Consider the following 16045-nt stretch of genomic DNA (forward strand, 5'->3'; position numbering starts at 1 on the left):
GTTCCTGATTTTCAATGGATTTTCCTTCAACGGATATAGTGCAGTCTAAAGAAGTTTCGCAGTCCATCTAGGATGGTTTGCAATCGCCCCGAACAACTTATGCGAATCAGAACAAAGCTTTCGATCTCTCTGGATTCGGAAAATCGGTCCCAGATTTGTTTGAAAGGATAAAAACACTGTCTTGGTAAATCGGGTTATCCCTCCTAATAATTCTACAGGATCGGGGGAAAATATAGTTGAGCCTGGGGCACTCAGTGCCGTCCTTATTTCTCGATGCTTTAACTTACTTTTTTTCTCTAAATAACTTTAGCCTATATGTCATAGATCCTCTTAGACTAATGCTTAGGTCTCAGGGGCCTGATCGATTTAATTATTTACTTCGAGAAATAAGGCTCCATTGAGTGGCCTTCAACTACCTTTTAGTCCAGGCCCGTACCTCAACATTCAATAACCTCTTCGATTCTGAGTTACTGAGTTGAAGCCGAAAGCGTTGAGCACATCATGAAGAGATTGCTCAGCGCCAACCATTTTAGGCTGTGTTATGCAGTCTCATCCGGACGTGCAGCTCCGCACTTCCGGCTCCAGCAGTCGGAGGTTGTCGATAATCCTTTTTCGTTACCGGTTCCCGTAATTGATGATTACCAAACTTGTAGAGCCGGAACTGCTTCTCCACACTGGTCCTGCCACAGCTGTGATTCTGTGACATTCCTACTTTTTGTTTTGTACACCAGACGAATGTTGCATGCAAATACCATGTTTTTGATTATCAGGGATAAAATACTGCGGTAACATGCGAAGAAATATTGCTAGATGTGGACTCCTATATATACACATTACACATAGTCGGGTCAAAGCGCTATGAGCGGTTGGGATCGAGGTGGGACCACCGCAGACTACAGCGATGAGTGGTGCTAGGTAGCAAGTGTCTTCTATCGATCTTAATCGCTACGCTCCACCGCACCGCTCTGAGCGCAGCCGCTTCCGCAACCGCACCGTGCTTCAAGACGTTTTGTACCGACGATAACTACATACATACATTATTCTATATATTTACATATTATATACGTTATGACTGCACGATAATGCCTTTCTTTCAGCATTGTTTGGATTCAACATCTCATGTATCTCGTTTTGATTATGTTATATTATAGAAAAAGAAAAGTTTGCTTTTAGATTTGGAAACTGTAAGAGTTTATCAGTTGTTCTTAGTTTTTAATGTGTAGTCTTCACTTCCTCCACAGCACGTTTTAAGTGCATTAGAGTCTGAAATAGCTACACAGTAAACATTCCCTGTTGTTGTCTTCAAACATATCAAATTCCGTCTGTCTTTTTCTTTATTTTCTCTTCCGATTAAGATTTAAATTTGGATTTATTTGTTATTGTATCGATTTGAATCCTGTTGCATACTCCAAATACACAACGGTAAGGAGTTAGTTTCTTTAACGGTATTCGACAATATTTGTTCTGAAATCGGAACATTACCGGAAATGTGAGAAGCATTCCGAAATAGATATTGAATATAGGTGTTAATTATGTTTCATTATTTCTTAATGTTCCCTCCTTTTCTATGCTCGGCTCGTTTAGGCAAACTTTCTTTTAGTTCTCAACAGAACGGTGTGTAAAATTGGTGAATTCTTCCAGTGTATCTACATTTACGCCCACTGTTATTGATAACATATTTTGCGAATGACGTTTTGTTTAACCAGCTTGATTTTTGTGGGGTTATTTGCCCTGTTTGTTTTGTTATCCTACCTGTGCGTTGATTCCACCACATTTGGTTTCGTTTCGATAGCTCTCCTTCGTAGCATTCGCTTTCCGTTCCAAACCGCGAGTGCAATCCATTAAATAGTGGAACACTGGTTTTCTTGTACATCGCAAGGAGACAATCTTTTAAAATACTACTTCTTGAGAAATAGAAGTTTTTTTGTTTTGTTCTTGTAACAATAAACTTTAGTTTTTGTCTTAAAATTTTCCTAAGATGTGGTGGTTAACGATTGTTCGCAACTGACAGCCTACTTTTCTGGCCAACAGACATTTTTTGATATAGACATTTTCTTCCACAACTTGCTATTTTTGCGTCAATCTTTTCGCTGCTAATGTGTTTATAATTCATCCCATAAATAATGCAGTATTCTGTACTTTTCTTTTTTTAATTTGAAATTAAGGTGAACAAAACTCACTTTGAACTAGATTATGCTCCTCTTCTTTTCTTTATTTTCCATCATCCTTCAACATACTGGTAAACTTTTGATGCCCTTTTCCGAAATTCACTTGCTCGCCAGAAAAAACGTACCGCAATGCTGCTTTGGTCTCTGGGCTATAGTTTTCGGCTGGAATTTTTTTTTTCAAACCACTTGATACTGGTTTATGTTTTTCCAATCCTCATACATATCAGAATTACCTTGAGAACTGGTGATTTTTCCAGTGTTTCTTTCCCTACCCTATGTTTAATGAATTTGATCTAGTTTTAGCAGTTTGTATTACGGCAACTGCTTTTTGAAGAAACTAAAATTTTTTGAACAAAACTACTTCATATCTAATGTATATTTCAGTTATTCTTGTTTTTTATTGGGAAAGTTGCTAATTATCTATTCTGAAGTCCATCGCTTCCAACGCAATTTTCGCTACTTTACTAACACTTCTTCAAGCTCTTGTGCAAATCCGCAACGAAAAAAAAAACACTCCACAAAACACGGTACTGCCGAAATGGCTCTCAAGGGTTCGTAAACTTCCCAAGCCTTGATGTTTACGTCACTAAAGCTCCTAAATATACTTCTTTCGGCAAATTATGGCACGAGGATTGTACAAGATTTTTTCCACTAAGAAAAACCAAATTTGGTTCATAGTGTTTCAAAGTTGGGGTTGAATATTCTCAGTTCCTTACAATTCCTAATCGTTTTTAAAAACTATGTGAGACACTGCTTCAATTCTCGACAATTAATGAGGTCTCTTATGTAACCTCTTCAAGTAAAACCAATAGTAGGCTGATGAGGGAACCAGAGCGCATGCCAAGGTTCTAACGTTAGTCGTTGGAACTAAGTCATTTTTCAGGAATATTAAGGAGACTTGAGCGTGACCACTCGTAATCCACAATCCACCACCCTCCCCCCCCCCATTTCGTGATATGTTGTCTTTATGCAAAGTTATCGGCCTTATCGATCTATCGATTTTTGTGCATTATCTTCCTAACTTCATTGAAACCTGATCAACTGTGTTTTAATTAAATTCGAATGTGGTTCTACAGGAAATCTCATCTTAACTGATGCATTAGTTTTTGTGTATGCTGTTTCTGTGCCTAACAGAACCTTGTCTAAATTGATATTTTCGCTGAAAGTGGTGATCTTAACCGCAACTAGGCTGAAAACTTAGTCGGGAAAGTCTCGTTGAGTCTCGGAGGAAGATACTCAAACACCAATAAATCGGAAAGATCGTTGTTTACCCTTAAAGGTATTGTCGACTTTGTAATTAACGCAAGCTGAAACCTCAGTTGAAAAGTTTCTACTGCGTTCGATGCGAAAATCGTTCAGCGGATCAACACTGCCAAGCGCAAATGATGAATGAGATGTGCGCTCTGTCCTAAAGTGTCCGCGGGCAAAGTTCGATCCAAATCGATTTAAGGGGAACTGAACTGCGATGTGAATAGGGCACATAATAAGCGCATAGCACTTCCTTATTATATAATGGGTACTTGCCCTATTTGTTATTATTATCGTCTATTATTTTATTTAGAAGTATAAAGTGCACGACGTTAATCAATCACGCCCTCGCGTTCGACTTCGATTCAGAATCGTTTGGGGTTCATGAACGCGTGTGCTGTGTATACAGTGGCTTGCGGGGTCCAGCCGATGTGTAAAGTCAGTGTTTTTATCTTCCCAGACAAATCTAAGACCAATGAGATGCATAGGATAGATAGTAGATGGCTGTGGTTTGGATGGCTTTAACGCGGTATCGTACCATCGATCATGCCGTCACAGCCGTGCCCCTTAACGACTGCTGGGTTGCAACCGCGTCCTTTGTTAACTTATTAATTAATTATTGTACCCATTAACATGTGTGGTGACCTGCTTCTTGCATTCATTCCTTCATTGCATATGAAAAAAATATCATTTCTTAGAATTTAAAATGTTTGAAAGATTTTTTTGACGTCACTGCTACATTACCATCAAATCTCAGATTGATGACGTCTGTGAAAGTTGAGCACACAACTCGTCTCTGTTGTTTAAATATCTTTTTACACGAATCGGAGAGAACTCAAGCGCGTTAGTTGTTTGATCAGACAATTGAGAGCTTTGTGAACTTCGTGGTCATAGTTTCGCTCGGAAAATTGCCTGTTTTTCTCTGCGATACGACAGTTGAAATCACCAATTGTTACTACATATGATTATATAGTCGAGATGTTACATATTCAAATATGGGTGGAGATCCTCTGCCGTCGCTTAATGTCGTTTACAAGGTTTTCAACGACTTTGGAACATACTTTGAAAAACATGGGATCTTGTCTGTAGAGAATTGTAAAAGTGAGAGGCTGATTGACATTTCGTGCATTATAAGATTCCAAATATTATCTTTTCAATCTCCATTTTCTGAAAACAAAATCTACTTAGATCTGGGCTAATCTGAGCTAATTCTTCCATGGATTTTTTTAAAGTATTTTTTTTTTGTGTTTATTAATGGAGAAATTCAACTTGTACATCCATGAAATTTGGACAATAGGATCAAATCTGCCAAGCAGCTCTGCTTTCATTGTGATCATTAACTCAGTGTGCTAAAGAGTCACTGACAAAGAAGGAGTTGGACAGTGGAGCCTAGTGATATCTCAGCCAGAATAGACATTCTTTTCGCATACTCCCTAACTTCTACTCCTTCGATGCCCAGAAGATGAACATTCTTTCTTGGCGAATCATGGAAACGTCTTTTCGCTTATGTTACGACGAGTTCCTGGTCCTCGTAGGGTAGGCGGAGCGTCTCTCTCCCGCGGCTGTTCGATGACCTTTCAAGCAGTGTTTTCGACCTCGTCTCTACGAGACATAGTGTGCTCATTGAGCTTTCTGGATGCGTGAAGCTTTACATTTCAGATGTGTAAATATTCTGTCACAATCGACATTTTTCCTCAAAAATATAGTTGTTACAAAGTAGTTCAGATGTAATGTATGTTCTAACTTTAGTTCTCTCAAACATCTGAAACGACTAAATTCTCCAGTTTTTTTTATGTCAAGAGAGCATTGTATTCCCCCCGTATATATCTCTAAATAATCTTTTAATGCATATATTTACATACATACATTTAGCTTTTACATTAGCTGTTGTACCATAGCGTCATTTCATTAGTTCCGTGATTTATCGTTTGCCCATTTAGTCCCATTATTCAATTGGAATGTATGTCTTGCACCTTTATATCATCTGTTCATTCAGTGTATTCGATACGCGAATATCATATCAAGCAGTTAATTTAACCAGTTAGAATTTGGAGAGCGGATAAATGTGATGACACCTATTTTTTAAACGTTTTTCGTTTCCTTGCGAACAAAATTGAAGAGTATAAAATTTCATTAGACCTTCATTCCGTAGTTTTTCTTCGACACAGCAGTATCTACACAATCAGAATTATCATGTTATTATCAGCTGTCTTGTTATCAAAAAAATTAAAAGCTTTTCCCGAATCATCATTCACACTTTCGATGTGCTTTATTATTCACTTCAATGAATTTGCGTCGTTGACGAAAAGGTGTTCGAACCGTTTTTGTGATACTCTTGACAATCAGATACTTAGATTGCCCGTCTTTACTGGACGTACGAGCCCCAGCATCTTTTTCGGTTTTTTGATGTTGCGCTTAAGTCATAACTTCTCGGCCCGTATCCCAAGTCATTTGTCCAACTGGATAAACACACTCTAGAAGATGAATGAGCCAGGAGTGGACATATGGCTATCCTATGAGAATGTGGCCACGGATAAATGCACCCGTTTTAGCGCACTTTAGAGGAAATGTCTACATGTTCAATGCGCTAATTTTCGCAACAAAATCCCACTGCACAGTTTTTGTTTTGTCTATAAATCTGCTCAACCAATATTTGAGAGTGCGATCGAAAGAAAAGCCCGCGGATGGTTTTATTCCTATCGTATTTGTCTTCGCAGGAATAAATATATTGTATGCGGCTCCTGAGCTTTGTAAAGTGGAGAGTGTTCAACATATCACATTTGTAACTATTGTTCTACGTATAAGATCTGTCGCTGACTTTTGTTCCTTAGTTATCGTTTCACTCCATCATCTTGATTCTGCACAGAAGATCTATTAACATTTTTTTTAAATGTGATGGTTGCAGACATGGTAATCTATGCCTTCCCGTGGGATGCATCCACTTCCGTTGCAAATCTCACAGAAACACAAATACAGCAGCTGTGTGCGCTAATTGGAAATAGTACAATCTCGCCTGTCGAGCTGGTAACGAATTCTACGACTGCCCATGACGACTTGGTAACATCGACGTCAGCTGCTATTGCATCAAGTTTTCTTCATCAAAGGCCGCCTTCTTATTTAGGTATGTGTGTTTTTTTTTCGCCATCTGCCATTAAATGCATGCATCAAGAAAAACGTTACTGAAGTTCTTCAATATATTGCTAGAACTTCAAAAACTCGTCTAATTTTTATATGCTCTAAACATTCTAATCTTTTATTTCCATTGTCAAATAGTTGTTTTCAGTATGGGGTATCGGCCTCACATTTGTCACTATTATTAATATGTGCGCAGTATTAGGAATAGGAGTTATGCGATATCTCACGAAGGACGCGTATAATCAGGTAAGCTATATTTTATACTTTTCCCATTTCTGTCTATTCATTTTTTTTTAAATTTTCCCTTTTTTGTGACATGTTACTAATCCTAGATAAGGGATTTGATTACATACTCCTAAATCCTGTGCTCGCTTTTCCCTGTCCTTTCACTTCTTTTCTCTCTTTAGTGAATGATTGTAAGGAGTAGTATTTTTGAAAAGTATTCAACATTCTTGACATTGAAATCTCAAGAAAGTGAATTCATCCGCCCTTTTATGCTGCTGTTGTTTGAGGTCTTGATCACGAATTTTATGTGGTGGTTGAATTTAATGAGGTCGCATTCGAAATCAATCAAAGCCATTAGGAGTACTCTGTCTCTGCATATTTCTCACGAAACGAATGGTCCGGTGTTGTGACAGCAAAATAATAAGAGATTTTTTAGGTTATTACACTTTTTGTTGGTCTAGGAGTTGGTTCGCTATCCGGATCAAGTTTTTACCACTTGCTACCACAGGTAAGTATAGATTTTTTTATTTTATTTTTTGCTTGTTGAGCTCATTATGTGACATTATCCTCTGTAGGCACATCCATCACTGATGGAAGAAACGGACGAGCATGGACATCTAACGCATTCCTATCTTCATATGGCTCATTTTTCGCTGTTAGGAGTGTATTTGTTCTTCATGTGTGACAAAGTCATTAAAATCGTCTTGGAGATGAGAAAGGTGAGATAGATTAACATTTCTTTTTTTTTTAGCATTTCTTCTATTCTGTGCTTTCTGTCCTCTTAAAATCCCGGGAATTTTTCATTGTTTGCCTTTATTCGAATGACCTCCTTTGTTACATGCTATTTTATGTAAGAGATAAACAGCGTTGATAAAACCACTTGGAGCACGTTCGACTTCAGTTTACGTTGAGGTTTATGGACACATGTGTTGCCTATACAGCATCTTGCAATTTAAGCCGAAGTCAGTGGTTCTGCTCTCAGCTTTTTATATTTTATGTTTTTATGGTATAGCAAACATTTTACCCTTCCGAAGTCGACACATTGTTACCTGACTTGTTTGGGAGGATGAAAACACTTACTGGGTACATCGGCTAACCGCGCAACTCATTGTATAGTCACACACGCGTTCATGTACCTCTTCGTTAGTTGGAGCCGAACGCATCGCAGACAGATTGATTGAGTACAAACTCTTTTTCTTTTCATCCTTCATCGTATGTGAAAGAGAACACTTTCAACTTCAGTCATTGCGGCAGTGATCGAAGATCAGTACTATGTTCCTTGTGAAAGGAATTGCAAAAAGACAATTTAATGACCTATCTTCTTTGCGGTTTTTTCGATGGAGAGCAGCTATTTACCAAAATAAAGATTCGTTTCGTAGAACTTAAGCTTCTGGAAAAGCACTTGAAAATTTTCAGTTGAGTTGTATGTTTAGTGCGTTCTCATGCTTCTAGCGAACTTGGAAACTCCATTACATTTTAAAAAGGAGAACCCATTGAGAAAACGATATTCTCACTCATTTTTCAAGCTTTTTGGTGATTATTGAGAATTGAAGCAAACAATTAGTGCCTGCCTTATTTAACTCTACTGGTCACAAATACTTTCTAATCGTTCTATGCAACCACGGAAATTATTGTCGAGTAGTTCTTAAAGGTGTGTACTAGCCTGAGCGATGCCCTCCTTGAACAGCTTCATTTCGGGTTTTTTATTCACTTATTATGTTCCCGGAATAATACTATCGCGGGATCTAAAATAAAATTGATTTTGTCCCCACCCTTTTCGGCATTCATGTGTTTTCATGCTGTCCATTCTGACCTTCGGACGCACGTTTGCGACTATTAATAGCAATCGCGTCGAGCTTGTGCTCGACTATTTTTTATGACCTACGCATACCTTCATTTACTTTCATTCTTCTATGCTGTTTTTTTTCCCTATAATTGGTCTTATAAGCTTTGAACGTTTTTTACATCAGCTCGAATGTTTCTAAGTTGCACTAGTTCTGAGGAGGCATCCTAGAATCCCGAGAATGCAAATATTGACACTGAACATCGTTCACTTAAGACGGACTGTTCTCATAACTTTTTCTGTTTCCTCCTTTTCCAAAGTAAAAAGATTATTTAGTGGACGTGCCTACGTCTGCAAATACAAAAAGGTGCTTAATTTGATAGATCGAAAAGGTATGGTGAAATTTGAGGAGTCCTTAACATGTACCACGTATTCGACTGCTGTAATATGTAGTCATTAAAAGAAAGTCATTCTTCCAAGCGGTATCTCTTATTTCAAGATTTTGGACAGTATCAGGTTGTTGTGTATGAGAACTCTAGGAAAATTCGCGGATGTAGGGATTCCATTCGAATCATTCCCCTGGATAAATTTAGATGAATCTGAATGTTCTTTGAATTTTTAATCTTGGGCATCTATAAATCTCTGCGAACTTCTTCGCAACATTCTTATTTCCGTCAAGCGCACATTGTTACACTGCAACGGACACTCGTGTCACTTATCCTCGATGGCGAAGAGCATTTTGTTGTTTACTGCAAGCTGCGGGGCACCACATTGAGACCGTCGAAGGAGAGTTCAAAAAACCAGAAGTGAAAAAAACCGTCTTGCCTTCTCATTGTACCCATTAATTGGGAACGTTTCTCATGTTTCGACAACAATTTTTCTTATTTAAAAATATTTTTTGGACGGTTTTACCTTCTAGTCGTAAAAGAAAACAAATATTTGGGTTTAAATTAAAAACGCTTCTCAGATGGCTCTCTATTTTTTTTTTCTTGCGGCACCGCTGCCACACTGTCTGAATCCTGTAGAGAAGTTTAGGACAATTTTACAGGCTAAACCCTGAAACCTGGGATATACGTAGATTTTATTCAGTAGATTTTAGGACAAGTCAAATTACTCGTTCTCTTGAGATATTTCCTGTTCTCTGTGATGATTTTGTGTTCAGTGGCAATAGAAGAATAGGAATCACAGTACCGACATTAATTTGGTGTTGTTTTCTGTGACCTTTGCGTCTTTTCTATGCTGCTTTCAAGCGAAAAGATGCCCAGACGAAATTTTTATGTGACAACAGCTGGCATATTACTTACTTGCTTATATTTCTCTGAAACAAAATGTGACGTCTAAACTAGCGTGTCTGTCATATAAAATCACAGTTAATCAGGAAGGCTCACAAAACAATGCGAACGAAAGAATAAACAAAAGAAGGATGTAATTGCTTGGCCATTAATTGTTTTCAGATCTAATACATGAAGAAGAGGATGTAGCCTTCTTGCTAGATATCCAGATATGTTTTCATTTCTTAACATGTTTTTGTTATAGCGTAACCGCTCTCAAATTGTTACCGTACATGCCTCAGAGAGAGACGAGGTTTCGAATCGAAGCGACTCTGCCCTCGTTCCAAACAAATCCGATTTGAACGAAAATGTAGGAAATAGTTTATTACATTTTTCTAGAGTGATCTAGACAACAGAGAGATTCTTCCCAAGAGGGTCTCGTGATTCAACATCTTTTTTGAATTTCAATCAATTTTGAAAAGAATAGTCAAGTAGAAAAACTTACTAGTTCAGGAAAATGGAAAGAAGTGTGAAAGTGCCGAAATTGAGATGATGAAATTGGAATCGAATGCTGGGAAGTCGATGGGTGATCAGGTAAGGCGTATAAGTTTGGATGCGTCATCTGGTGGTGTTTTTCAGGGAAAATTCTCTTTTGATTCTGTTGATTTTTCTGGTTTTGGTTGTGTTCCATGGTTTATATCGTCAGAGTAAGCAGCTGCTTAAGCATCATTGCATTTTTCTTTTGTTTTCAATAGCTTTTTAATTAACGAAAGAAAAAACACCATCAGATGTCATCCCCAACCATCATCTTAGTAACTGTTTCTTTACTTCCTTTGATTTCTTCACTTTTCTTGTAATTTTTGTTGAAACAACTTTCTTTTCTTATGTTCATCCAAAATTATGGCTTCAACTTTTTCTCCACTTGAGGAAGAGTAAAAACTTGAGAGACCTGTACTTCCTGGTTTTGTTCTTTCTGGATATTGATAATTATTTGTATATTCTCAATGCTTGCGCCCTTGGTTTCGAATTTGATTAAGTCAGGACAGTTTCTAGTTCCCAGTTCCGTTTAGTGCTTTTCTGCCCGACGTCATTGCAAGGTGCCCGCACTTCGGATTTTCGGATCCCTGTTTGCCTCCGGCAAGCATCGAGAATTTGGCGACGAGAACTCAAAGCATCGAAGTTCTGTTAGTAGTAATGGCATACGCCTTTTCTTTCTTCGTTTCTGTTTTTGTGCATTTCATGACAACGCTCAAGATTTAACCATTTCGGTAAGTCCTACTCGCAAACTGCTCCTAAAGATGATTTAATGGGACGTAATCGAATTGCAAATGTTCCAATTTTTTGATTTGTGGATTTCTTTATCCGAATATCTCTGAATTTTATTGCAGTTTTTAGATAAATGTATGGTAGTAGGATTCTTTTTTGCCCAAAAGAGTTTAGTCGTGAGCGATGCCACATATGAGTTGCCTAAATTCTAAACGATCTAACGATTGAAGGCGTTGTTGGATCTAATAGAACTAACAAGCTAACACATCTTTAAATCACAATTACTTAACACTTTTTTATAACTTCCATAATGCTGACCAGGACAAAGTGAACAGGAATGTTACGGGTAGAGGTAAAACACTTGCAAACGTTACGAAGATCAGCGGTTTTGATGCCGCTGCTTAGATAAATTGTAGCCATCTAATTGTTTTTTGTTGTTTTCTGTAGTCATTGTTTTATACATTGAACATTTGACCTCTATATCTTTATCTGGCAGCGGAAAAAGCAGCATGTTTATGGAAGTTCAAAAAAGGAATCGAATCAAGTCGTTCAGTTACTTAACTTATATCTCGCATTCTATTTTGAACAATTCATGCTTCACATACGTATCCAGCTTGTGTTCCTCTGTGAAGTTTATGACCAACTAAGGTTTGTAGGAATGAGGATCATGTTATGCAAATTGAAAAGTAATTGAATCAAGCAGTTGATTATTGATAGTGTAGTTCTAGGTACAGTTGTTGCCCTTCACTTCAGTGCATTGGCGTTGGAGAGTCGTTAAAATTTTTATGTTCGATGCTTTTCAAAAGTGAAAATGCTAATTTGTGTGAGAGTAGCCCATCCCAAAGATACCCGATATTTAAATTATTGCGTTGCTCGCTAGAAGACTCGCAAGAATTCTTCCAGAGCATATGGACCTTATTTAGGCTACACTTTAGCATATATTCTCAATAATGATTTTTTGTCGACGGTCTACCAGAAAAATATCTCCAAAATCAAACTCGTAGCTCACAGCCAAGCAAAGCTTGAAAGCTTAACTTTAAACTTTAACGTCTTTAATGTCAAAGCTAACACCTGTAAACAGGCATCCTCATTCATGTTTTATTAGCTCATTTTCGGATATCTGAAGTTCCAGCCGACCGAAAACGGATTGACTTGCGTTGCAAATGGTTGAGCTGCGCGATGTCGTACGGTGGGACCCTTGCTCAGCTCCACAGCTTATTTGGAGCTAGCGATGGTCCCACCTGGACTGCAATCGCTTACGCAACTGCATTGCAAGTCAGGAAAGATCCGGCTGTATCTGTCACACGAAGCTTCTAATTACAATCTTATTCATTCTTCTTTTCTTAGGAGAAGTCAAGATGTGCTATTTCTCGACTAAAAGGCACCGAATCCACCACTGGATGCGAATTTAGGAATTTGCTGACTAGTAAATTTTGGCTATTTAGAAAAATAAACGAAATAAGTGTTCCTATTTAAGACGAATGTGCACAGCTTTGAAAACCAAAATGTCATAGTCTTTCCATTTAGGAGCGATGTTTTCTGTCATACAAATCTTTTTCGATTACTGAAAGAGTTTTGAGGAAGTAGTTTCATGGTTTAATTTGAGATAAGCAGTAAAAAATGGTTTTTTTTTCAATCCATGGAAAGTGAGCCTTGTCTTTTCCATTTTTTGTGTCATTGCTTAGTATGCTCTGTGCGTCCCGAAAATTGTTAGGAAGTAGTTACTCAGTGCTGCAAATGCTAATACTAAATTGCTGTATTGCTTATAAAGCAGATCTCTGTACCCAGGCCATTAATAGTTTGATTAGTGTAAATACTCCCACTACATGTAACTTTTGTGGTTGATTTTTTGTAACATCGCTTTTGGAGCTTAATCTTAGTGTTGTACCGTAAGTACCTCTCCCATGTGCAAGATATATAATACTAAATTTTTCCTAGGCTCATGGAATATGTGTTCACGACCACTCCGTCGAATTTCGAGTTGGTGACTCTGCGATAGCTGCAGTAGCGTGGATGATTATATTCGGAGACGGTTTCCATAACTTTATCGATGGGATCTCAATTGGAGCGTCGTTTGCGGAATCACTGCATGCTGGGTTGTCGGTATCGCTTGCGGTGCTTGCGGAAGAGTTTCCTCATGAGCTTGGTCGGTTCCGTCAACCTTACACTTATTGTATGTTTTATGAATCTGAATACTATAAGGGATCTATTCAGGTGATGTTGCAATCCTTGTGGCTTCCGGAATGACTCTTCGTCAAGCTCTCTTATACAATCTGTTAAGTGCTATTACTTGCTATGTCGGTAAGTTGAAAATTTTCGCCTAACCAAACCTGTTGCTTTCCTGTTTTTTTTTCTTCTTACATCGTTACTTTTACTTCATATAGATAATTGATATTTTTGTAGGGTTTGTGATCGGTGTTGGAATTGGTGAACTGGGCCCAGATGTCTCAAAGTACGCATTTGCACTGGCTGGTGGGATGTTCCTTTACATCTCACTTGGTTGTATGGTATGTTTGTATGACAATCCTACTTTTATATTTATTTGATTTTATTTTTATTATTCTATTTTCTTAGTGTGAAATACAAATATATTAATAGAGTAGTCTAAGTAGATACAAAGATTGACTGTAGTATATCTTCTGAGAGGTACGCTTGATTGAAAAAACACTCCGTTGTGTCTTGTATATTTATGTTATTTTTGAAGTGATTTGTTGACATTCTTACAATTACGGTCACGAAATACGACAATTTTTTTAAACGATATGCATGTGTTATTGCAGATGCCCGAAATGAAGAAAGCAATGGAAGAAGCGCTGAATGTGTCCATGAAACGTGGTCTTTACGTTCTATTTCTGCAATCAGTAGGCTTATTTACTGGATTGTTCCTGATGTACTTTATGGCAAGGTACGGTGAGGAGATCTCGATCTAGGAAAACTCCTATGGTTTGACAGGATAGTTCGTTAGTGACTTCATCGTTGTTCTCTCTTTAGTATAGTGTTGTTGTGTGCCATAGGTCTGTTTTGTATTCGTTTATAAGTATGTTCTCATGATTGCTAATTTGTTTCTTTCTACTCTCTTTCTCTTTGTATTTCTTTCAAAATAACGGATTTATCTGCATAACATGCTTTTAAATATACAAAAAGAGATTTGATAATATAGGGCATAATTCTTTTCGTATCATCGTTTCGTCTAGGGTATTCTGTCGTTTTGTCGTTTTCACAATTTTTGTGATAGATTATCAAGAAATTGTTTCCTCTCTAGTTTACTTCCGGTTGATGAACTTATTTGTAGTCAAAATAATAATTGAATGTTTTACTGGTAATTGTGATGCTGCTCGACAGAAAGAAGTGCGCTCTTTGAGCAGTACCCGAGTACCATTGATGTCTCCTTCACATAATATCATATTCAGTTATGAATGAGCAATATTTGGTTATTATTTACTCATTCAATTTGACATATTGAGGTAGTCCTATCCTTTGATTCACTCGAGATCCAATGAATATGAAGTTCAAGGTACAGTTACACAAGATTGAACTGCATGATTAATGTGTTTTCTTCTTAAAATGGAATGCATATGCTTAACCCTTCTGGATACTTTATTACTCTTTTGTCAGACATCCCTTCGGCAATATGAGCTGCGGAAGATAACTTCTACAGGTCCTGCACAAAAATGATGTGAATTTGATTTTCAAAAGTAATTCCCATGATTAAATTCTTATGATTTCTTTTCCATAATTAGATTTTATAACGAGTGGTTCACATACGTCTTTCCACCATTCACAGATACTACGGGAAATATGCGAAGCACATCATTTTACACCAAAGTTATTGGAAATGTAATTTCTGTGATGTTGCATAACAGTTAAATCCTTTCAAATGAGAACTAGGTTTGGTCCTACTATAACTAATGCTCTTCGGAATAGTTGAAATTATCCGCACAGAAGTACCAGATAACTACTGCTAATACCAAATAGGAGGGGGAGAGGCATACATCCACTATGTTGTTGCAGAAGCGACCGACTTTTTTTTTCTAATTTTTGAATCGATTCCCTCATTTTTTCACCCACCGTTTATGTACATCCTTTCACTGCAATTGTGGTATGATAGCATTTGCTGTTGGGACCATTCCCCTTCGGATGTCAAACCGCAAATACGGACGTTTCAAGAGAAAAGCACTGCACTAGCGCTGACTGCTCTTCACATGTATTTCGCCGCGGTTAAAAAGCAACAAGGAAACAACAACGAGTATTTTTTCTGTCAACGGTGATGCTGCTGTTAGTGATAGGACGCTGCCAGAGTGGATTACCACGTTCAAAAATGGCGTCATTGCCGCCTGAATTATGTACGAAAATGAAATTCTCGTACTAATTCCGTTGTGTCATACTTGTAGGGCACGGATAGAGATTTCGAATGGTGCTTAGATGTTCAAAGAAGAGAAGAACTATGGGTACTTACGTATCAACCTAATTAATGCGAAGAGAGGAATACAGACGGGTAGTAGAGAAATTTTTGAGGAATTATGAAATTTGTAAGATGTGTCTGCACTGTAGGTTGCAAAAGGTCACGAACTCAATTAAAGGCAGCATACCACGAATCTGAGGTGGTGCGGATTTCAAGTGGAGCATTCGTATACAGGATAGTAGATTACGGAATGGGTGTGGTTCCGTCCATTTCTTTTTAATTGCCGTAAAAAAACGGCTCAGAAGATGCGGCGCCGCACAGGGCTGGCGCGCTCCAATCGAACTCCTTGTGGAAAGTAGTGCGCCGAAACGCTCGAAGCCGTATCTTCCGGGCCGTACAAAACGGCCCGGAAGGAAGAAATGGACGGAATCCCACTCTTCCCCATAATCTATGACCCCGTGTACGAATACTCCACAGAAAATCAGTATCTCCACAGAAAACTCCAGATTCATGTGGTGATGCCTTTAAACGTAAGAATTGTATAGAA

The 16045-nt window shown here is 38.0% G+C and overlaps 1 protein-coding gene across 3 annotated transcripts; it reads left to right on the top strand.

Annotated features, from left to right (window-relative positions):
• Nucleotides 1–6311: 6311 nt before the first annotated feature.
• On the top strand, nucleotides 6312–14026 carry RB195_000155 (uncharacterized protein; the record flags this gene model as incomplete). Of its 3 annotated transcripts, none has more annotated exons than XM_064196331.1 (11): nucleotides 6312–6537; nucleotides 6700–6797; nucleotides 7213–7284; nucleotides 7352–7495; nucleotides 10096–10200; nucleotides 10344–10424; nucleotides 10901–11014; nucleotides 13035–13242; nucleotides 13311–13397; nucleotides 13500–13603; nucleotides 13877–14026. In XM_064196331.1, the coding sequence occupies 11 exons, from the start codon at nucleotides 6312–6314 to the stop codon at nucleotides 14024–14026; spliced, it is 1389 nt and encodes a 462-aa protein (XP_064052212.1). The 3 variants fall into 3 exon arrangements, with proteins under 3 accessions (XP_064052212.1, XP_064052213.1, XP_064052214.1); XM_064196332.1 differs by having other exon boundaries at nucleotides 6324–6537; XM_064196333.1 differs by lacking the exon at nucleotides 10901–11014 and having other exon boundaries at nucleotides 6324–6537.
• Between the last annotated feature and the right edge of the window lie 2019 nt (nucleotides 14027–16045).

This window comes from Necator americanus, chromosome IV (assembly GCF_031761385.1).
Source record: "Necator americanus strain Aroian chromosome IV, whole genome shotgun sequence".
NCBI lineage: Eukaryota > Metazoa > Nematoda > Chromadorea > Rhabditida > Ancylostomatidae > Necator > Necator americanus.